This window comes from Procambarus clarkii, chromosome 3 (genome assembly GCF_040958095.1).
Source record: "Procambarus clarkii isolate CNS0578487 chromosome 3, FALCON_Pclarkii_2.0, whole genome shotgun sequence".
NCBI classification, from domain to species: domain Eukaryota; kingdom Metazoa; phylum Arthropoda; class Malacostraca; order Decapoda; family Cambaridae; genus Procambarus; species Procambarus clarkii.
Window position 1 is genome coordinate 26,397,159 of NC_091152.1, and position 23,934 is coordinate 26,421,092.

At 49.3% G+C, this 23,934-nt stretch overlaps 1 protein-coding gene across 1 annotated transcript; it reads right to left on the bottom strand.

The window, feature by feature from the left end:
- Positions 1–2,948: 2,948 nt before the first annotated feature.
- On the bottom strand, positions 2,949–23,448 carry LOC138368643 (uncharacterized). The gene is made up of 6 exons (XM_069331328.1): positions 23,386–23,448; positions 18,083–18,371; positions 13,692–13,976; positions 9,300–9,584; positions 4,906–5,190; positions 2,949–3,016 (listed from the first exon to the last, which is right to left on the bottom strand). Exons 1-6 carry the CDS (start codon positions 23,446–23,448, stop codon positions 2,949–2,951), a joined length of 1,275 nt encoding a protein of 424 aa, XP_069187429.1.
- Between the last annotated feature and the right edge of the window lie 486 nt (positions 23,449–23,934).

Genomic DNA, 23,934 nt, shown 5'->3' on the forward strand with positions numbered 1-23,934 from the left:
ATAAAGGGCAGAGATGCTTGAGATGTTAGATACCTTTCTAAGCTGCAGTGGAAGAGATAATATACGCAATAATAAGAACATGAATCACGTGAAAAGGAAGATTGGGAGAAGAGAAGAAGAGACGCAAGGGTTAAAAACCTTTGACTCTGTGTCCTAGTGTTGACATGTGCAGGTATCAGGTTCCTTACCTAAAAGTTATCTAGAACTTAAGGAAGCTAGTGTGTCTTCACCTAAAACATATTATGAGACCCTTAAGTATTTCCAAGTGGAAAGCACTTTGCAACATTTAATACCTAAATGCCGTTCCCCATCAATAAACCCGTACATTACATTACCAAAACCCTTACGGTTATCAATCCTGTGAACGCGTAGATTCCCTTAAACCGGAGGATCAAACTGTATATACGGCACCCGGCCATAATATCCGGATACCTGAACGTGGGGCTGGTCGAGCGGTAATGGATTAGACATTTAAACGACAAGCCTCCATTCTGCGTAATCTTGGCGGCAGCCTCCGTGTCTTGTGTGGGGAGATGAATGTTATCTACGAGGCCCCGGCACCACACACATGTACACTCATTGCTCCGGCGGCTTGTGTTATCGATGGGGAGTTATGCGGGCATGATATCTTGGTGGGGGGAGGTTAGTGTTGGGGGGTAATGTTCACTGTATTGTTGGTACTGTTGTTGAGTGTGTGTGTGGGAGATACAACAGTGATGGAGAGAGGACGGCTTGCATGGTGGTGCCACGCTCCTGTCCTTACTCGACGGTGCCTGAGGCTTGTGTACAGTGCCTTCAGTCATTCACAGTCACCATACTGGAGCTTTGTACACACCATGGGAGAGTGAGAGAGGACCCAGTGTCACTATCACACACCCTGGGAGAGTGAGAGAGGACCCAGTGCCACTATCACACACCATGGGAGAGTGAGAGAGGACCCAGTGCCACTATCACACACCCTGGGAGAGTGAGAGAGGACCCAGTACCACTATCACACACCTTGGGAGAGTGAGAGAGGACCCAGTGTCACTATCACACACCCTGGGAGAGTGAGAGAGGACCCAGTACCACTATCACACACCCTGGGAGAGTGAGAGAGGACCCAGTGTCACTATCACACACCGTGAGAGAGGACCCAGTGTCACTATCACACACCTTGTGAGAGTGAGAGAGAACCCAGTGTCACTATCACACACCCTGGGAGAGTGAGAGAGGACCCAGTGCCACTATCACACACCCTGGGAGAGTGAGAGAGGACCCAGTGCCACTATCACACACCCTGGGAGAGTGAGAGAGGACCCAGTACCACTATCACACACCCTGGGAGAGTGAGAGAGGACCCAGTGCCACTATCACACACCCTGGGAGAGTGAGAGAGGACCCAGTGTCACTATCACACACCCTGGGAGAGTGAGAGAGGACCCAGTGTCACTATCACACCCTGGGAGAGTGAGAGAGGACCCAATGACACTATCACACCCTGGGAGAGTGAGAGAGGACCCAGTGTCACTATCACACACCCTGGGAGAGTGAGAGAGGACCCAATGACACTATCACACACCCTGGGAGAGTGAGAGAGGACCCAGTGCCACTATCACACACCTTGGGAGAGTGAGAGAGGACCCAGTGCCACTATCACACACCCTGGGAGAGTGAGAGAGGACCCAGTGTCACTATCACACACCTTGGGAGAGTGAGAGAGGACCCAGTGCCACTATCACACACCCTGGGAGAGTGAGAGAGGACCCAATGACACTATCACACCCTGGGAGAGTGAGAGAGGACCCAGTGTCACTATCACACACCTTGGGAGAGTGAGAGAGGACCCAGTGTCACTATCACACACACTGGGAGAGTGAGAGAGGACCCAGTGTCACTATCACACCCTGGGAGAGTGAGAAAGGACCCAATGACACTATCACACCCTGGGAGAGTGAGAGAGGACCCAGTGCCACTATCACACACCGTGAGAGAGGACCCAGTGTCACTTTCACACACCTTGTGAGAGTGAGAGAGAACCCAGTGTCACTATCACACACCCTGGGAGAGTGAGAGAGGACCCAGTGCCACTATCACACACCCTGGGAGAGTGAGAGAGGACCCAGTGCCACTATCACACACCTTGGGAGAGTGAGAGAGGACCCAGTGCCACTATCACACACCCTGGGAGAGTGAGAGAGGACCCAGTGCCACTATCACACACCCTGGGAGAGTGAGAGAGGACCCAGTGCCACTATCACACACCTTGGGAGAGTGAGAGAGGACCCAGTGCCACTATCACACACCCTGGGAGAGTGAGAGAGAGAGAGAGAGAGAGAGAGAGAGAGAGAGAGAGAGAGAGAGAGAGAGAGAGAGAGAGAGAGAGAGAGAGAGAGAGAGAGAGAGAGAGAGAGAGAGAGAGAGAGAGAGAGAGAGAGAGAGAGAGAGAGAGTTCTATCAGCAGTATGATGTCTTGACAAAAGTATTTACTAAGTTTCATCTGGCGTCGTGAGCCACCAGAGGATACTTTTATCTCACCGTTGCAGACCAAGTCTTAGCAATATATTCTGCAACATTGCACACACACACACACACAAAGTGTGTGTGTGTGTGTGTGTGTGACCAAAGACCAAAGAGCCAGAGCTCAACTCCAGCAAACACAACTAGGTGAGTACACACTCAGTAGGTCATCCGTCGTCTTCCGCCCTACCTCCCAGTGTGTGTGACCCATCTTGCAGCGTCTCCACCAGTAGCGAGGCTCGCTGGGTAAGTCCTGGAGAATCAAGTGTTAAACTATTGTTTTTTTGGGTGATTTAGAGAATGGAATCCTAAAAAATAGGACCAGTGGGTTTTGCAATTTGTTAATTGTGTTTTTTTATAGAAAGATCGCAAAATTTTTAGAAGAGCGGTAGGTTTGGATTAACTATTGGCACATTGCGATGACAAAGTGTTACACTATGTTGGATTATTTAGGCATCCGATGGATTCATTTTGCTTTTCTTATAAGAAACATATATCATTGATGGGAATTTTGGACCTTTAAAAGAATTTTATATTTGAATTAAAGCTAATTTTAATGATAAAATAGAAACAAAACTGTATATAATTTTAAGTCAGTTTGTCTTCATTTGTACTAACATATGTGACTACATAACAAATGCAGGAGATCAGCACAAATACAGCACCATCACCTGTCATCCACTCACCCGTCATCACCCCACCAGATCATCCACCATGGGTGGAACATCCACTGTGGATAAACTTTCCATCCACACGCCTCTTCAACATCTGATTCGTCTCTCTAATCTTATTTTCACAAATTATTGATCAATTTTATTTTTATTATTCAAGAATATTTGTAGCTTGGAAAAATCTCCTGAATTTAATTTTATTATTGGAATTAAAGTAGTATTTTTTTTTTTAAGCTCTGGCATCGAACCAGCTTGCTCTTATCTGGTGTTGAGAGCCACACACACACGCCAGGAGACTCTGAGCCCCTCTCATGCCTCTTTGTCTCTCCACCCAACCTGAAATTTCATCACAACAGCACCTTCAGCCTCGGGGGAACCTTCTCCAGCAGTATTCTCACCTCCCCTCAGACGGAAAATGATTCACAGTTTGATTCATTTTGGCTTAACCAAACCAAGAGTCAATTCTTCCCTGTTTCACCATGGCCAGCGTGTTATATAATAACTACCACCATTTCCACCACATCTCTACTCAGTCAGACAAATGCTGATGTCACATATTACAAGATCAGTGAACAAATGAGATTAAAAAGCACTTGAGTTCACTTCATATTCTTGATGAATTCGTGGTTCTATTCCCCCAGCGGACACATAGCAGCTACATGCCCTTTCTGCCCACAAGTCCAGCACACCATATTCCTCCTCGGACTCCGGTGTTTCGGACTGCTAGGACTAGTCCTTCGAGGGCTACTTGGGGGAGTCTTCTTAGCGCTTCGTGGGACGGGAGTCTCCTCTTCGTCATGAGGTTTGTCAAACCGGCGTTGGTAATTCCTCGGGATGTACTTAGCAGAAGGCCTATGCGTTAGGATGTATTCCTCAGCCATGGTTGCTGCCGCACTTAAGGTCTCTACCTGCTGTTCCTCTAAGTACGTCTTCAGGTCTCCAGACAGACAGTCCTTGAAGTCCTCTAACAGTATGAGCTGCTCGAGGTCTTCTTTGGTCTCCACCTTCCGAGAGGCACACCATTCCTGGAAAAGTCGCTCCTTGATTGTGGCGAATTCGGTGAAAGTGTGCTCTGAGATCTTTTTCAGGTTCCTGAACTTCTGCCTGTAAGCCTCAGGTACCAATTGGTACGCCATGAGCACGATCTTCTTCACTTTGTCATAATCGCCGGAGTCGTCAAGGGACAACGTGGAGTAGGCGATTTGGGCCTTCCCAGTCAAGACTGACTGTATCATGATGGCCCAATTCTCCCTTGGCCACTCCAAGGAGGCAGCGACTTTCTCGAAGGCCGCGAAGAACTTCGAAACTTCCTTTTCGTTGAATTTTGGGACCATTTTGATGTTCCTCACCGGATCGAAACCACTGGTTTCCGTTGTTGGCCTCCGACCACCTAACCGCAATACTTCTAGTTCATGTTGTCTCTCTCTTTCCTCTCTGTCTCGTCGTTCTTGCCTGTCTCGTTCTTTTTCTCGTTCTTCTCTTTCTCTTTCTCGTTCTTCTCTTTCTCGTTTCTCTTCTCTTTCTCATTCTTCTCTTTCTCTTTCTCGTTCTTCTCTCTCTCTTTCTCGTTTCTCTTCTCTTTCTCTTTCTGCCTTCCTTTCTTCTAATTCTAAACGCCTCATCTCTAATTCTCTATCTTGTCTCTCTCTTTCCATTTCTAATTTCTTCCATTCTATCTCACGATTAATTTCCAAGGCACGCATTTTTACGGTAAGTAAACTTATATTCAGCTCACCTGCATCGCTGTCAATGTCACTGCCTTTATCTTCCTTTTCAGTGGAAGCTACTTCTTCACTTTCTTTTATACCTTGTGCCTCATCTTCCTGTTTTTCTTCGGCCTTCAAATGCCGGTGAACCTTGGACAAGATCTCCACACGGGAATCACTGGCACGGATCTTGATCTCCAGGTAGGCACTCACCAGTACGAGTTCCTGTTTGCCCAGATATTTTAATCTGGCAAGACAGTCCTTCCTGTTCAGAAAAGACTGAACATCGTCCAGATCGTCGATGGTCGATTTCTCTGCCATTGTCACAGATGGAACACTTAGCACTTAACACACCGCTTCACTTTAGCACTTAACGCACCGAGCACTGTTCTACGTCAATATTGCACTTTATCGCACCAAACACTGCACTTGCCAATATTGCACGTAATTACACCGGGCACCGCACTACACAATATTGCACTGAATCACAGCGAGCACCTCGCTCTACAATATTGCACTGAATCACTCTGGGCACCGCACAGGACGTATAACGTCCTAATCGTCACACACAGGGGGAATTATTTACAGGGATTACGCCACTTCACCACCCCTGTCAAACATACTTGACAAGGGGTCGGATTCCGCTGGGGATGCCAATTATGTTACGGCCCTCTCGGGTCGCAACCGGGTTCTTACTCTGATGTTGTTAGAGGAAGGGTATCCGGCCCCAAGCCAGTAGTGGCTTTCAAGGGATGTGATCCGTAACGCAAGTAAATTAAAGGGGAAGGGAAATAAAGTCAAAAACTTAATATAATATAATTATCACCGTCACCAATAAATAAGATATAAACGATTACACGGGGGGGGGGGGGGGGTATAAACACTATAATACACGATGTAGTCTTCCTCTGAAGACCCTGGACGTTCACGGTGCCAAGCTCTTGGTGCTCACGTGGCCTCACGACGAATCCTTCGAAAATCTTGAGTCTACCCCGGCCACAGGCCAGCCAAAACACAGTTCCACTGGGGGCACCGTCGTGGAGGCCGTCAACCACAAGTCCAGCAGATAGCTGGCAGGTTCCAAATCAGTGACGCTGGTTAGGCCACTCCATGAGCGATACTAGGGTCGCGCCCTAGTCAGGAGCCTCGTGTGATACCACAGATCACTCTCCTTTCCACAACACCCCAGTGGTTAAGCGTCTCCACCAGTCAGTCCCGGGTATGACAATCCTTCAACTGCCGCTTCACAAGCAGGGTAACACCACAGTGTTCATCCGGGGGGCGACTCACAGCTGCTGCAGCAAACACTTGGTGACGAGACGGCTGCCTTGGGTAGACTGATCCAACTTCCATTACAGCAGTCCCAGGTCGACTCTGTAATCAGACACGTCATCAGTAACAGGGACACACAAAAGCACCTCACTTACAGGCTTAGACACAAACGCCCGACGTATCCATTCCATAGATGGCGTTGCTGTCTAAGCTCCACCTCACCAGAGGTCAGCAGTGGCTGTGTTATGAGCTGATTAGGACTGGAAACTAGCCCTGGTGGCCAGTACACCTCGTCCTCACCAGGTGTCGTCGTCCATTTGGAGGGGGTTTCGGGAGCTGACCCACAGATGGCGTGGTCATCACTGCTCCAGGCTCGGACGCTGGATTCGGGTCCGTAACACCTCCCCACCAAAAAGAATTTGGTTTGGGGTTCTATAAAAGAAAAGACAAACCAAATTAGTACGTGGATACGACTCCACACAGATTCACATACACTATTAACTGGAATGGTGAGGCTGTCTTGTCCACAGAACTGTACTACTGGGGAACTCTGGCACAAAGGAAACTTTAAGATGGAAGACGATAATCTGCCTGATGTAACCTTCCACCTCTCAACTGCGATGTCAAGCAGGGGCATAATCTCACATCTCTCGAGTAAGGATCGATATAAACACGACCTGGGGCGACTCAACACTTCCCTGTGTCGGGGCACCGATGATGGCTGGTCACAGACGGCATTTCTGGTACCCGGTCCGGTAGTCCTTCAGGGAGACGGGAACCTGGAATACAGGGGTCTGATCATTTAGAGTGACAGCGACAGTAGGCAAGTCAGTACTTACAGCATACGCCTCTACTAGGCTCACACCTAGTTCCAACAGGGCTGCTCGTACATCGAGGATGGCATTCGCTCTGCCACCGTCCGGTCGACCAACATTCCGCATAACGCTGAATCCAGGCTCGGCAATCACATGGGGGGTGTCAATCTATCGGAAACAGTCACTCATATTATCATCTGTCGCACCTCCTGTATCTACCATCACCTTCCAGGTCCCTCCTTTGACTGCATCACTCGCAGTGCAAATCTCCAATCCCTGGGATCTCTTCACGATGTTCATGGGAGCCATCATCTGTCGGGTCGTCCACTGGTCCTTACTGAGAACACATACGAGAATAAAACAAAATACCGCCAAGAAACATTTGGTTAACTTAGGGACAAGTTCCCTGAGCTTGAAATGTCCATAGCCAGCTATATCCATTAGCCTGGTTTGGACCAAAGAGGGCACTAGACCTTTTGAACATACCTCACATACCTCCGACATCTGGGGAATCTCTGGTCGGTTCAGCATACATTGTACTTCGCCATACTGCAAGTACTCAGGTGCCTTCGCTCCAGACTCTTCGGTATCTGTGGGTGCTTGTACACGAGGCCTCTCTTCTTGCTCAGTTGCTTCTGCCTCCTTAACCGCATGTTCCTTATCGGGAGAAGAATCGAAAGACTCTGCTAGGATGTTGTCAATCTGTAGGCGAGAGGAAGGATTAAACATATTTAAATCCGTGTCTGTCTTTACCTGGATATTACCACTGCCTGCCGTTACCTCAGACCTTGCTGTTCTGGCTGACTCGTCCGCGACCTTGGGATGATTGTTGCTCCAATCTGTCACCAAGTCGTTGGCTAGTATCACGTCAATCCCAGCTATAGGTAGGGCATCGACTACTGCCAACGCACATGTGCCGCTGAAGTAAGGCGAGTCGAGATGTACCGGCACTAAGGGGGCGACATACCGCGTCCTAGGAAACCCAACCAGGATAACCTCTTGTCTCCCATCCACACTCATTCCCTCGCGTAACGAGCTACTCACGATCAGGGACTGGGCTACTCCACTATCTCTGAGCACTACTACTGATCTACCAGTATGATCACTCGTTACATACCCGTCTGAAGTGTGTGGGGAAAACAATCCTGGTTCTTCCTGTCTAGTTGTAGACTGGCTTCCTACTGGTGGTGTCACACAGCTCATCATCATCACCTCCCTACGAGCGCCGTTACCTCTTCTGCCTCGGCACATAGCAGCTACATGCCCTTTCTGCCCACAAGTCCAGCACACCATATTCCTCCTCGGACTCCGGTGTTTCGGACTGCTAGGACTAGTCCTTCGAGGGCTACTTGGGGGAGTCTTCTTAGCGCTTCATGGGACGGGAGTCTCCTCTTCGTCATGAGGTTTGTCAAACCGGCGTTGGTAATTCCTCGGGATGTACTTAGCAGAAGGCCTATGCGTTAGGATGTATTCCTCAGCCATGGTTGCTGCCGCACTTAAGGTCTCTACCTGCTGTTCCTCTAAGTACGTCTTCAGGTCTCCAGACAGACAGTCCTTGAAGTCCTCTAACAGTATGAGCTGCTCGAGGTCTTCTTTGGTCTCCACCTTCCGAGAGGCACACCATTCCTGGAAAAGTCGCTCCTTGATTGTGGCGAATTCGGTGAAAGTGTGCTCTGAGATCTTTTTCAGGTTCCTGAACTTCTGCCTGTAAGCCTCAGGTACCAATTGGTACGCCATGAGCACGATCTTCTTCACTTTGTCATAATCGCCGGAGTCGTCAAGGGACAACGTGGAGTAGGCGATTTGGGCCTTCCCAGTCAAGACTGACTGTATCATGATGGCCCAATTCTCCCTTGGCCACTCCAAGGAGGCAGCGACTTTCTCGAAGGCCGCGAAGAACTTCGAAACTTCCTTTTCGTTGAATTTTGGGACCATTTTGATGTTCCTCACCGGATCGAAACCACTGGTTTCCGTTGTTGGCCTCCTACCACCTAACCGCAATACTTCTAGTTCATGTTGTCTCTCTCTTTCCTCTCTGTCTCGTCGTTCTTGCCTGTCTCGTTCTTTTTCTCGTTCTTCTCTTTCTCTTTCTCGTTCTTCTCTTTCTCGTTTCTCTTCTCTTTCTCATTCTTCTCTTTCTCTTTCTCGTTCTTCTCTCTCTCTTTCTCGTTTCTCTTCTCTTTCTCTTTCTGCCTTCCTTTCTTCTAATTCTAAACGCCTCATCTCTAATTCTCTATCTTGTCTCTCTCTTTCCATTTCTAATTTCTTCCATTCTATCTCACGATTAATTTCCAAGGCACGCATTTTTACGGTAAGTAAACTTATATTCAGCTCACCTGCATCGCTGTCAATGTCACTGCCTTTATCTTCCTTTTCAGTGGAAGCTACTTCTTCACTTTCTTTTATACCTTGTGCCTCATCTTCCTGTTTTTCTTCGGCCTTCAAATGCCGGTGAACCTTGGACAAGATCTCCACACGGGAATCACTGGCACGGATCTTGATCTCCAGGTAGGCACTCACCAGTACGAGTTCCTGTTTGCCCAGATATTTTAATCTGGCAAGACAGTCCTTCCTGTTCAGAAAAGACTGAACATCGTCCAGATCGTCGATGGTCGATTTCTCTGCCATTGTCACAGATGGAACACTTAGCACTTAACACACCGCTTCACTTTAGCACTTAACGCACCGAGCACTGTTCTACGTCAATATTGCACTTTATCGCACCAAACACTGCACTTGCCAATATTGCACGTAATTACACCGGGCACCGCACTACACAATATTGCACTGAATCACAGCGAGCACCTCGCTCTACAATATTGCACTGAATCACTCTGGGCACCGCACAGGACGTATAACGTCCTAATCGTCACACACAGGGGGAATTATTTACAGGGATTACGCCACTTCACCACCCCTGTCAAACATACTTGACAAGGGGTCGGATTCCGCTGGGGATGCCAATTATGTTACGGCCCTCTCGGGTCGCAACCGGGTTCTTACTCTGATGTTGTTAGAGGAAGGGTATCCGGCCCCAAGCCAGTAGTGGCTTTCAAGGGATGTGATCCGTAACGCAAGTAAATTAAAGGGGAAGGGAAATAAAGTCAAAAACTTAATATAATATAATTATCACCGTCACCAATAAATAAGATATAAACGATTACACGGGGGGGGGGGGGGTATAAACACTATAATACACGATGTAGTCTTCCTCTGAAGACCCTGGACGTTCACGGTGCCAAGCTCTTGGTGCTCACGTGGCCTCACGACGAATCCTTCGAAAATCTTGAGTCTACCCCGGCCACAGGCCAGCCAAAACACAGTTCCACTGGGGGCACCGTCGTGGAGGCCGTCAACCACAAGTCCAGCAGATAGCTGGCAGGTTCCAAATCAGTGACGCTGGTTAGGCCACTCCATGAGCGATACTAGGGTCGCGCCCTAGTCAGGAGCCTCGTGTGATACCACAGATCACTCTCCTTTCCACAACACCCCAGTGGTTAAGCGTCTCCACCAGTCAGTCCCGGGTATGACAATCCTTCAACTGCCGCTTCACAAGCAGGGTAACACCACAGTGTTCATCCGGGGGGCGACTCACAGCTGCTGCAGCAAACACTTGGTGACGAGACGGCTGCCTTGGGTAGACTGATCCAACTTCCATTACAGCAGTCCCAGGTCGACTCTGTAATCAGACACGTCATCAGTAACAGGGACACACAAAAGCACCTCACTTACAGGCTTAGACACAAACGCCCGACGTATCCATTCCATAGATGGCGTTGCTGTCTAAGCTCCACCTCACCAGAGGTCAGCAGTGGCTGTGTTATGAGCTGATTAGGACTGGAAACTAGCCCTGGTGGCCAGTACACCTCGTCCTCACCAGGTGTCGTCGTCCATTTGGAGGGGGTTTCGGGAGCTGACCCACAGATGGCGTGGTCATCACTGCTCCAGGCTCGGACGCTGGATTCGGGTCCGTAACACCTCCCCACCAAAAAGAATTTGGTTTGGGGTTCTATAAAAGAAAAGACAAACCAAATTAGTACGTGGATACGACTCCACACAGATTCACATACACTATTAACTGGAATGGTGAGGCTGTCTTGTCCACAGAACTGTACTACTGGGGAACTCTGGCACAAAGGAAACTTTAAGATGGAAGACGATAATCTGCCTGATGTAACCTTCCACCTCTCAACTGCGATGTCAAGCAGGGGCATAATCTCACATCTCTCGAGTAAGGATCGATATAAACACGACCTGGGGCGACTCAACACTTCCCTGTGTCGGGGCACCGATGATGGCTGGTCACAGACGGCATTTCTGGTACCCGGTCCGGTAGTCCTTCAGGGAGACGGGAACCTGGAATACAGGGGTCTGATCATTTAGAGTGACAGCGACAGTAGGCAAGTCAATACTTACAGCATACGCCTCTACTAGGCTCACACCTAGTTCCAACAGGGCTGCTCGTACATCGAGGATGGCATTCGCTCTGCCACCGTCCGGTCGACCAACATTCCGCATAACGCTGAATCCAGGCTCGGCAATCACATGGGGGGTGTCAATCTATCGGAAACAGTCACTCATATTATCATCTGTCGCACCTCCTGTATCTACCATCACCTTCCAGGTCCCTCCTTTGACTGCATCACTCGCAGTGCAAATCTCCAATCCCTGGGATCTCTTCACGATGTTCATGGGAGCCATCATCTGTCGGGTCGTCCACTGGTCCTTACTGAGAACACATACGAGAATAAAACAAAATACCGCCAAGAAACATTTGGTTAACTTAGGGACAAGTTCCCTGAGCTTGAAATGTCCATAGCCAGCTATATCCATTAGCCTGGTTTGGACCAAAGAGGGCACTAGACCTTTTGAACATACCTCACATACCTCCGACATCTGGGGAATCTCTGGTCGGTTCAGCATACATTGTACTTTGCCATACTGCAAGTACTCAGGTGCCTTCGCTCCAGACTCTTCGGTATCTGTGGGTGCTTGTACACGAGGCCTCTCTTCTTGCTCAGTTGCTTCTGCCTCCTTAACCGCATGTTCCTTATCGGGAGAAGAATCGAAAGACTCTGCTAGGATGTTGTCAATCTGTAGGCGAGAGGAAGGATTAAACATATTTAAATCCGTGTCTGTCTTTACCTGGATATTACCACTGCCTGCCGTTACCTCAGACCTTGCTGTTCTGGCTGACTCGTCCGCGACCTTGGGATGATTGTTGCTCCAATCTGTCACCAAGTCGTTGGCTAGTATCACGTCAATCCCAGCTATAGGTAGGGCATCGACTACTGCCAACGCACATGTGCCGCTGAAGTAAGGCGAGTCGAGATGTACCGGCACTAAGGGGGCGACATACCGCGTCCTAGGAAACCCAACCAGGATAACCTCTTGTCTCCCATCCACACTCATTCCCTCGCGTAACGAGCTACTCACGATCAGGGACTGGGCTACTCCACTATCTCTGAGCACTACTACTGATCTACCAGTATGATCACTCGTTACATACCCGTCTGAAGTGTGTGGGGAAAACAATCCTGGTTCTTCCTGTCTAGTTGTAGACTGGCTTCCTACTGGTGGTGTCACACAGCTCATCATCATCACCTCCCTACGAGCGCCGTTACCTCTTCTGCCTCGGCACATAGCAGCTACATGCCCTTTCTGCCCACAAGTCCAGCACACCATATTCCTCCTCGGACTCCGGTGTTTCGGACTGCTAGGACTAGTCCTTCGAGGGCTACTTGGGGGAGTCTTCTTAGCGCTTCGTGGGACGGGAGTCTCCTCTTCGTCATGAGGTTTGTCAAACCGGCGTTGGTAATTCCTCGGGATGTACTTAGCAGAAGGCCTATGCGTTAGGATGTATTCCTCAGCCATGGTTGCTGCCGCACTTAAGGTCTCTACCTGCTGTTCCTCTAAGTACGTCTTCAGGTCTCCAGACAGACAGTCCTTGAAGTCCTCTAACAGTATGAGCTGCTCGAGGTCTTCTTTGGTCTCCACCTTCCGAGAGGCACACCATTCCTGGAAAAGTCGCTCCTTGATTGTGGCGAATTCGGTGAAAGTGTGCTCTGAGATCTTTTTCAGGTTCCTGAACTTCTGCCTGTAAGCCTCAGGTACCAATTGGTACGCCATGAGCACGATCTTCTTCACTTTGTCATAATCGCCGGAGTCGTCAAGGGACAACGTGGAGTAGGCGATTTGGGCCTTCCCAGTCAAGACTGACTGTATCATGATGGCCCAATTCTCCCTTGGCCACTCCAAGGAGGCAGCGACTTTCTCGAAGGCCGCGAAGAACTTCGAAACTTCCTTTTCGTTGAATTTTGGGACCATTTTGATGTTCCTCACCGGATCGAAACCACTGGTTTCCGTTGTTGGCCTCCGACCACCTAACCGCAATACTTCTAGTTCATGTTGTCTCTCTCTTTCCTCTCTGTCTCGTCGTTCTTGCCTGTCTCGTTCTTTTTCTCGTTCTTCTCTTTCTCTTTCTCGTTCTTCTCTTTCTCGTTTCTCTTCTCTTTCTCATTCTTCTCTTTCTCTTTCTCGTTCTTCTCTCTCTCTTTCTCGTTTCTCTTCTCTTTCTCTTTCTGCCTTCCTTTCTTCTAATTCTAAACGCCTCATCTCTAATTCTCTATCTTGTCTCTCTCTTTCCATTTCTAATTTCTTCCATTCTATCTCACGATTAATTTCCAAGGCACGCATTTTTACGGTAAGTAAACTTATATTCAGCTCACCTGCATCGCTGTCAATGTCACTGCCTTTATCTTCCTTTTCAGTGGAAGCTACTTCTTCACTTTCTTTTATACCTTGTGCCTCATCTTCCTGTTTTTCTTCGGCCTTCAAATGCCGGTGAACCTTGGACAAGATCTCCACACGGGAATCACTGGCACGGATCTTGATCTCCAGGTAGGCACTCACCAGTACGAGTTCCTGTTTGCCCAGATATTTTAATCTGGCAAGACAGTCCTTCCTGTTCAGAAAAGACTGAACATCGTCCAGATCGTCGATGGTCGATTTCTCTGCCATTGTCACAGATGGAACACTTAGCACTTAACACACCGCTTCACTTTAGCACTTAACGCACCGAGCACTGTTCTACGTCAATATTGCACTTTATCGCACCAAACACTGCACTTGCCAATATTGCACGTAATTACACCGGGCACCGCACTACACAATATTGCACTGAATCACAGCGAGCACCTCGCTCTACAATATTGCACTGAATCACTCTGGGCACCGCACAGGACGTATAACGTCCTAATCGTCACACACAGGGGGAATTATTTACAGGGATTACGCCACTTCACCACCCCTGTCAAACATACTTGACAAGGGGTCGGATTCCGCTGGGGATGCCAATTATGTTACGGTCCTCTCGGGTCGCAACCGGGTTCTTACTCTGATGTTGTTAGAGGAAGGGTATCCGGCCCCAAGCCAGTAGTGGCTTTCAAGGGATGTGATCCGTAACGCAAGTAAATTAAAGGGGAAGGGAAATAAAGTCAAAAACTTAATATAATATAATTATCACCGTCACCAATAAATAAGATATAAACGATTACACGGGGGGGGGGGGGTATAAACACTATAATACACGATGTAGTCTTCCTCTGAAGACCCTGGACGTTCACGGTGCCAAGCTCTTGGTGCTCACGTGGCCTCACGACGAATCCTTCGAAAATCTTGAGTCTACCCCGGCCACAGGCCAGCCAAAACACAGTTCCACTGGGGGCACCGTCGTGGAGGCCGTCAACCACAAGTCCAGCAGATAGCTGGCAGGTTCCAAATCAGTGACGCTGGTTAGGCCACTCCATGAGCGATACTAGGGCCGCGCCCTAGTCAGGAGCCTCGTGTGATACCACAGATCACTCTCCTTTCCACAACACCCCAGTGGTTAAGCGTCTCCACCAGTCAGTCCCGGGTATGACAATCCTTCAACTGCCGCTTCACAAGCAGGGTAACACCACAGTGTTCATCCGGGGGGCGACTCACAGCTGCTGCAGCAAACACTTGGTGACGAGACGGCTGCCTTGGGTAGACTGATCCAACTTCCATTACAGCAGTCCCAGGTCGACTCTGTAATCAGACACGTCATCAGTAACAGGGACACACAAAAGCACCTCACTTACAGGCTTAGACACAAACGCCCGACGTATCCATTCCATAGATGGCGTTGCTGTCTAAGCTCCACCTCACCAGAGGTCAGCAGTGGCTGTGTTATGAGCTGATTAGGACTGGAAACTAGCCCTGGTGGCCAGTACACCTCGTCCTCACCAGGTGTCGTCGTCCATTTGGAGGGGGTTTCGGGAGCTGACCCACAGATGGCGTGGTCATCACTGCTCCAGGCTCGGACGCTGGATTCGGGTCCGTAACACCTCCCCACCAAAAAGAATTTGGTTTGGGGTTCTATAAAAGAAAAGACAAACCAAATTAGTACGTGGATACGACTCCACACAGATTCACATACACTATTAACTGGAATGGTGAGGCTGTCTTGTCCACAGAACTGTACTACTGGGGAACTCTGGCACAAAGGAAACTTTAAGATGGAAGACGATAATCTGCCTGATGTAACCTTCCACCTCTCAACTGCGATGTCAAGCAGGGGCATAATCTCACATCTCTCGAGTAAGGATCGATATAAACACGACCTGGGGCGACTCAACACTTCCCTGTGTCGGGGCACCGATGATGGCTGGTCACAGACGGCATTTCTGGTACCCGGTCCGGTAGTCCTTCAGGGAGACGGGAACCTGGAATACAGGGGTCTGATCATTTAGAGTGACAGCGACAGTAGGCAAGTCAATACTTACAGCATACGCCTCTACTAGGCTCACACCTAGTTCCAACAGGGCTGCTCGTACATCGAGGATGGCATTCGCTCTGCCACCGTCCGGTCGACCAACATTCCGCATAACGCTGAATCCAGGCTCGGCAATCACATGGGGGGTGTCAATCTATCGGAAACAGTCACTCATATTATCATCTGTCGCACCTCCTGTATCTACCATCACCTTCCAGGTCCCTCCTTTGACTGCATCACTCGCAGTGCAAATCTCCAATCCCTGGGATCTCTTCACGATGTTCATGGGAGCCATCATCTGTCGGGTCGTCCACTGGTCCTTACTGAGAACACATACGAGAATAAAACAAAATACCGCCAAGAAACATTTGGTTAACTTAGGGACAAGTTCCCTGAGCTTGAAATGTCCATAGCCAGCTATATCCATTAGCCTGGTTTGGACCAAAGAGGGCACTAGACCTTTTGAACATACCTCACATACCTCCGACATCTGGGGAATCTCTGGTCGGTTCAGCATACATTGTACTTTGCCATACTGCAAGTACTCAGGTGCCTTCGCTCCAGACTCTTCGGTATCTGTGGGTGCTTGTACACGAGGCCTCTCTTCTTGCTCAGTTGCTTCTGCCTCCTTAACCGCATGTTCCTTATCGGGAGAAGAATCGAAAGACTCTGCTAGGATGTTGTCAATCTGTAGGCGAGAGGAAGGATTAAACATATTTAAATCCGTGTCTGTCTTTACCTGGATATTACCACTGCCTGCCGTTACCTCAGACCTTGCTGTTCTGGCTGACTCGTCCGCGACCTTGGGATGATTGTTGCTCCAATCTGTCACCAAGTCGTTGGCTAGTATCACGTCAATCCCAGCTATAGGTAGGGCATCGACTACTGCCAACGCACATGTGCCGCTGAAGTAAGGCGAGTCGAGATGTACCGGCACTAAGGGGGCGACATACCGCGTCCTAGGAAACCCAACCAGGATAACCTCTTGTCTCCCATCCACACTCATTCCCTCGCGTAACGAGCTACTCACGATCAGGGACTGGGCTACTCCACTATCTCTGAGCACTACTACTGATCTACCAGTATGATCACTCGTTACATACCCGTCTGAAGTGTGTGGGGAAAACAATCCTGGTTCTTCCTGTCTAGTTGTAGACTGGCTTCCTACTGGTGGTGTCACACAGCTCATCATCATCACCTCCCTACGAGCGCCGTTACCTCTTCTGCCTCGGCACATAGCAGCTACATGCCCTTTCTGCCCACAAGTCCAGCACACCATATTCCTCCTCGGACTCCGGTGTTTCGGACTGCTAGGACTAGTCCTTCGAGGGCTACTTGGGGGAGTCTTCTTAGCGCTTCGTGGGACGGGAGTCTCCTCTTCGTCATGAGGTTTGTCAAACCGGCGTTGGTAATTCCTCGGGATGTACTTAGCAGAAGGCCTATGCGTTAGGATGTATTCCTCAGCCATGGTTGCTGCCGCACTTAAGGTCTCTACCTGCTGTTCCTCTAAGTACGTCTTCAGGTCTCCAGACAGACAGTCCTTGAAGTCCTCTAACAGTATGAGCTGCTCGAGGTCTTCTTTGGTCTCCACCTTCCGAGAGGCACACCATTCCTGGAAAAGTCGCTCCTTGATTGTGGCGAATTCGGTGAAAGTGTGCTCTGAGATCTTTTTCAGGTTCCTGAACTTCTGCCTGTAAGCCTCAGGTACCAATTGGTACGCCATGAGCACGATCTTCTTCACTTTGTCATAATCGCCGGAGTCGTCAAGGGACAACGTGGAGTAGGCGATTTGGGCCTTCCCAGTCAAGACTGACTGTATCATGATGGCCCAATTCTCCCTTGGCCACTCCAAGGAGGCAGCGACTTTCTCGAAGGCCGCGAAGAACTTCGAAACTTCCTTTTCGTTGAATTTTGGGACCATTTTGATGTTCCTCACCGGATCGAAACCACTGGTTTCCGTTGTTGGCCTCCGACCACCTAACCGCAATACTTCTAGTTCATGTTGTCTCTCTCTTTCCTCTCTGTCTCGTCGTTCTTGCCTGTCTCGTTCTTTTTCTCGTTCTTCTCTTTCTCTTTCTCGTTCTTCCCTTTCTCGTTTCTCTTCTCTTTCTCATTCTTCTCTTTCTCTTTCTCGTTCTTCTCTCTCTCTTTCTCGTTTCTCTTCTCTTTCTCTTTCTGCCTTCCTTTCTTCTAATTCTAAACGCCTCATCTCTAATTCTCTATCTTGTCTCTCTCTTTCCATTTCTAATTTCTTCCATTCTATCTCACGATTAATTTCCAAGGCACGCATTTTTACGGTAAGTAAACTTATATTCAGCTCACCTGCATCGCTGTCAATGTCACTGCCTTTATCTTCCTTTTCAGTGGAAGCTACTTCTTCACTTTCTTTTATACCTTGTGCCTCATCTTCCTGTTTTTCTTCGGCCTTCAAATGCCGGTGAACCTTGGACAAGATCTCCACACGGGGATCACTGGCACGGATCTTGATCTCCAGGTAGGCACTCACCAGTACGAGTTCCTGTTTGCCCAGATATTTTAATCTGGCAAGACAGTCCTTCCTGTTCAGAAAAGACTGAACATCGTCCAGATCGTCGATGGTCGATTTCTCTGCCTTTGTCACAGATGGAACACTTAGCACTTAACACACCGCTTCACTTTAGCACTTAACGCACCGAGCACTGTTCTACGTCAATATTGCACTTTATCGCACCAAACACTGCACTTGCCAATATTGCACGTAATTACACCGGGCACCGCACTACACAATATTGCACTGAATCACAGCGAGCACCTCGCTCTACAATATTGCACTGAATCACTCTGGGCACCGCACAGGACGTATAACGTCCTAATCGTCACACACAGGGGGAATTATTTACAGGGATTACGCCACTTCACCACCCCTGTCAAACATACTTGACAAGGGGTCGGATTCCGCTGGGGATGCCAATTATGTTACAGCCCTCTCGGGTCGCAACCGGGTTCTTACTCTGATGTTGTTAGAGGAAGGGTATCCGGCCCCAAGCCAGTAGTGGCTTTCAAGGGATGTGATCCGTAACGCAAGTAAATTAAAGGGGAAGGGAAATAAAGTCAAAAACTTAATATAATATAATTATCACCGTCACCAATAAATAAGATATAAACGATTACACGGGGGGGGGGTATAAACACTATAATACACGATGTAGTTTTCCTCTGAAGACCCTGGACGTTCACGGTGCCAAGCTCTTGGTGCTCACGTGGCCTCACGACGAATCCTTCGAGAATCTTGAGTCTACCCCGGCCACAGGCCAGCCAAAACACAGTTCCACTGGGGGCACCGTCGTGGAGGCCGTCAACCACAAGTCCAGCAGATAGCTGGCAGGTTCCAAATCAGCAACGCTGGTTAGGCCACTCCACGAGCGATACTAGGGTCGCGCCCTAGTCAGGAGCCTCGTGTGATACCACAGATCACTCTCCTTTCCACAACACCCCAGTGGTTAAGCGTCTCCACCAGTCAGTCCTGGGTATGACAATCCTTCAACTGCCGCTTCATAGGCAGGGTAACACCACAGTGTTCATCCGGGGGGCGACTCACAGCTGCTGCAGCAAACACTTGGTGACGAGACGGCTGCCTTGGGTAGACTGATCCAACTTCCATTACAGCAGTCCCAGGTCGACTCTGTAATCAGACACGTCATCAGTAACAGGGACACACAAAAGCACCTCACTTACAGGCTTAGACACAAATGCCCGACGTATCCATTCCATAGATGGCGTTGCTGTCTAAGCTCCACCTCACCAGTGGTCAGCAGTGGCTGTGTTATGAGCTGATTAGGACTGGAAACTAGCCCTGGTGGCCAGTACACCTCGTCCTCACCAGGTGTCGTCGTCCATTTGGAGGGGGTTTCGGGAGCTGACCCACAGATGGCCTGGTCGTCACTGCTCCAGGCTCGGACGCTGGATTCGGGTCCGTAACAGTTTCCAAGAATATTTAGTATTCATATCAACTAAAGAGAGCTTCCCACAGCCCACTTGTGTTCAATTTAGATTCATAAATGTAGTGTTTTGATATATGTTCATCTCGACCGTGGCTCATATCTCGTTATATTGAGAACATTTACTCTGCGCGCTCTCAGGCCGTGTTAAACGTGTCTGCGTGGGGCGTTAAACGCTGTTGCTGCTTGATGGTCATCAAAATGTTAATGTAATTCCTTAAGGCTATCTTGGTGTGGTCTCATTAGGGCCTCTCCCACACCTGTAGCCTGTGCAGGTGTGTGGTGGAGGCAGTACTGTTTGTGTCCGGGGCGTCACTCACTCTGTCTCTCCTCTACACTGTCACACACACCACCTAGCCACCTGGAACACCTCCTAGCCACGTGGAACACCTCCTAGCCACCTGGAACACCTCCTAGCCACCTGGAACACCACCTAGCCACCAGGAACACCACCTAGCCACCTGGAACACCTCCTAGCCACCTGGAACACCACCTAGCCACCTGGAACACCACCTAGCCACCTGGAACACCTCCTAGCCACCTGGAACACCACCTAGCCACCTGGAACACCACCTAGCCACTGGAACACCTCCTAGCCACCTGGAACACCACCAAGCCACCTGGAACACCACCTAGCCACCTGGAACACCACCTAGCCACCTGGAACACCACCTAGCCACCTGGAACACCACCTAGCCACCTGCAACACCACCTAGCCACCTGGAACACCTCCTAGCCACCTGGAACACCACCTAGCCACCTGGAACACCACCTAGCCACCTGGAACACCACCTAGCCACCTGGAACACCACCTAGCCACCTGGAACACCACCTAGCCACCTGGAACACCACCTAGCCACCTGGAACACCTAGCCACGTGGAACACCACCTAGCCACCTGGAACACATCCTAGCCACGTGGAACACCTCCTAGCCACCTGGAACACCTCCTAGCCACCTGGAACACCACCTAGCCACCTGGAACACCTCCTACCCACCTGGAACACCACCTAGCCACCTGGAACCCCACCAAGCCACCTCCTATTTACTCCTCTCGTAGGGGACTGATCACCACTTTTGTCACTGTGATCACCACTTTTGTCACTGTGATCACCACTTTTTTCACTGTGATCACCACTTTTGTCACTGTGATCACCACTTTTGTCACTGTGATCACCACTTTTGTCACTGTGATTACCACTTTTGTCACTGTGATCACCACTTTTGTCTCTGTGATCACCACTTTTGTCTCAGTGATCACCACTTTTGTCACTGTGATCACCACTTTTGTCACTGTGATCACCACTTTTGTCCCTGTGATCACCACTTTTGTCCCTGTGATCACCACTTTTGTCCCTGTGATCACCACTTTTGTCACTGTGATCACTACTTTTGTCCCTGTGATCACCACTTTTGTCCCTGTGATCACCGCTTTTGTCCCTGTGATCACCACTTTTGTCCCTGTGATCACCACTTTTGTCACTGTGATCACCACTTTTGTCCCTGTGATCACCACTTTTGTCCCTGTGATCACCACTTTTGTCCCAGTGATCACCACTTTTCTCACTGTGATCACCACTTTTGTCTCTGTGATCACCACTTTTGTCACTGTGATCACCACTTTTGTCACTGTGATCACCACTTTTGTCACTGTGATCACCACTTTTGTCTCTGTGATCACCACTTTTGTCACTGTGATCACCACTTTTGTCACTGTGATCACCACTTTTGTCACTGTTGTTACGGACCTGAGTCCAGCGTCCGAGCCCGGAGCAGTGACGACCATGCCATCTGTGAGTCAGCTCCCGAAACCCCCTCCTAATGGACGGCGCCATCAAGTGAGGACAGGAAATACCAGCCAAAGGGCTAGTTTCCCGTCCTGATCAGCTCATAACACAGCCGCTGCTGACCTCTGGTGAGGTGGCGCTTAGACAGCAACGCCATCTATGGAGTGGATAGGTGGGTGTTTGGGTCTGAGCCGGTAAGTGACGTGCCCTAGTGTCCCTATTACTGATGACGTGTCTGATTACAGAGTCGACCTGGGACTGCTGTAATGGAAGTTGAATCAGTGTACCCAAGGCAGCCGTCTTGTCTCCAAGTATTTGCTGCAGCAGCTGTGAGTCGCCCCCCGGATGAACACTGTGGTGTTAGCCTGCCTGTGACGTGGCAGTTGAGGGATTGTCATACCCGGGACTGACTGGTGGAGACACTTAACCACTGGGGCGTTGTGGTGAGGAAAGTGGTCTGTGGGATCACACGAGGCTCCTGACTAGGGCTTGCTACCCTAGTATCGGTCGTGGAGTGGCCTAACCAGCATTGCTGATTGGAACCTACCAGCTACCGGCTGGACTTGTGGTTGATGGCCTCCACGACGGTGCCCCCAGTGGAACTGTGATTTGGCTGGCCTGTGGCCAGGGTAGACTCAAGAGGATCGAAGGATTCATCGTAAGGCCACAAGAGGATTAAGAGCTTAGCCTTGTTGAGCACCATGAACGTCCGTAGTCTTCAGAGGAAGACTACGTTGTATATAATAGTGTTTAACCCCCCCCCCCTGTGTAACCTTTTATATATTATTTATGGTGAAGGTAATAATTATATTATTAAGTTTTTGCCTTTATTTCCCTTCCCCTTTTATTTACTTGCGTTACGGATCACATCCCTTGAAAGCCACTACTAGCTTGGGGCCGGATACCCTACCTCTAACAACATCAGAGAAAGAACCCGGTTGCGACCCGAGAGGGCCATAACATAATTGGCATCCCTAGCGGGATTCGACCCCTTGTCAAGTATGTATGACAGGGGTGGTGAAGTGGCGTAATCCCTGTAAATAATTCCCCCTGTGTGTGACTATTATCTTGAGGTTATCTTGAGATGATTTCGGGGCTTTAGTGTCCCCGCGGCCCGGTCCTCGACCAGGCCTCCACCCCCAGGAAGCAGGCCCCGTGACAGCTGACTAACACCCAAGTACCTATTTACTGCTAGGTAACAGGGGCATTCAGGGTGAAAGAAACTTTGCCCATCTGTTTCTGCCTCGTGCGGGAATCGAACCCGCGCCACAGAATTACGAGTCCTGCGCGCTATCCACCAGGCTACGGACCCCGTCCTATTAGGACGTTATACGTCCTGAGGGGTGCTCGGAGTGACTAAGTGCAATATTGTGCAGTGCGGTGCTCGCTGTGATTAAGTGCAATATTGTGTAGTGCGGTGCTCGGTGTGATTCAGTGCAATATTGTAGAGCGAGGTGCTCGCTGTCATTAAGTGCAATATTGTGTAGTGCGGTGCTCGGTGTGATTCAGTGCAATATTGTAGAGCGAGGTGCTCGCTGTGATTAAGTGCAATATTGTGTAGTGTGGTGCTTGCTGTGATTAAGTGCAATATTGTGTAGCGCGGTGCCCGGTGTAACTACGTGCAATATTAGCAAGTGAGGCGCTCGGTGCGATAAAGTGCAATATTGACGTAGAACAGTGCTCGGTGCGTAAAGTGCTAATGTGAAAGCGGTGTGTTAAGTGCTAGTGCTCCATCTGTGACAATGGCGGAAAAAGCGACCATCGATGATCTAGATGATGTTCAGGCCTTTCTGAACAGGGAGGACTGTCTTGCCAGATTAAAATATGTGGGGAAACAAGAACTAGTGTTAGTGAGTGCCTACCTGGAGATAAAGATACGTGCCAGTGATTCCCGTGTGGAGATCTTGTCCAAGGTTCACCGGCATTTGAAGGCCGAGGAAAAACAGGAAGGTGAGGCACAAGGTACAAAAGAAAGTGAGGAAGTAGCTTCCACTGAAAAGGAAGATAAAGGCAGTGACATTGACTGCGATGCAGGTGAGCTAAATATAAGTTTACTTACCGTAAAAATGCGTGCCTTGGAAATTAATCGTGAGATAGAATGGAAGAAATTAGAAATAGAACGAGAATTGAAAGATAAAGAATTAGAGATGAGGCGTTTAGAATTAGAAGAAAGGAAAGAAGAGCGAGAAAGAGAAAGAGAAGAGAAACGAGAAAGAGAAGCGCGAGAGAGAGAAGAAAAAGAAAAGGAGAGACAACATGAGCTAGAAGTATTGCGATTAGGCGGTGGTCAGAGGCAAACAATAGGAACAAATATTTTCGATCCGGTAAGGAACATCAAAATGGTCCCGAAATTCAATGAGAAGAAAGTGTTGAAGTTCTTCGCGGCCTTCGAGAAAGTCGCTGCCTCTTTG

What these genes read in the sequence shown, in the direction of transcription:
- LOC138368643 (XM_069331328.1), bottom strand. Translation starts at nt 23,448, where the DNA reads ATGCCGGTGAACCTTGGACAAGATCTCCACACGGGAATCACTGGCACG. An exon ending in GCACGTATCTTTATCTCCAG is followed by an intron (nt 18,372 to 23,385) that starts GTAGGCACTCAC and finishes TCTGTGACAAAG; the next exon opens with GCAGAGAAATCGACCATCGA. An exon ending in TGACATTGACAGCGATGCAG is followed by an intron (nt 9,585 to 13,691) that starts GTGAGCTGAATA and finishes TGACAATGGCAG; the next exon opens with AGAAATCGACCATCGACGAT.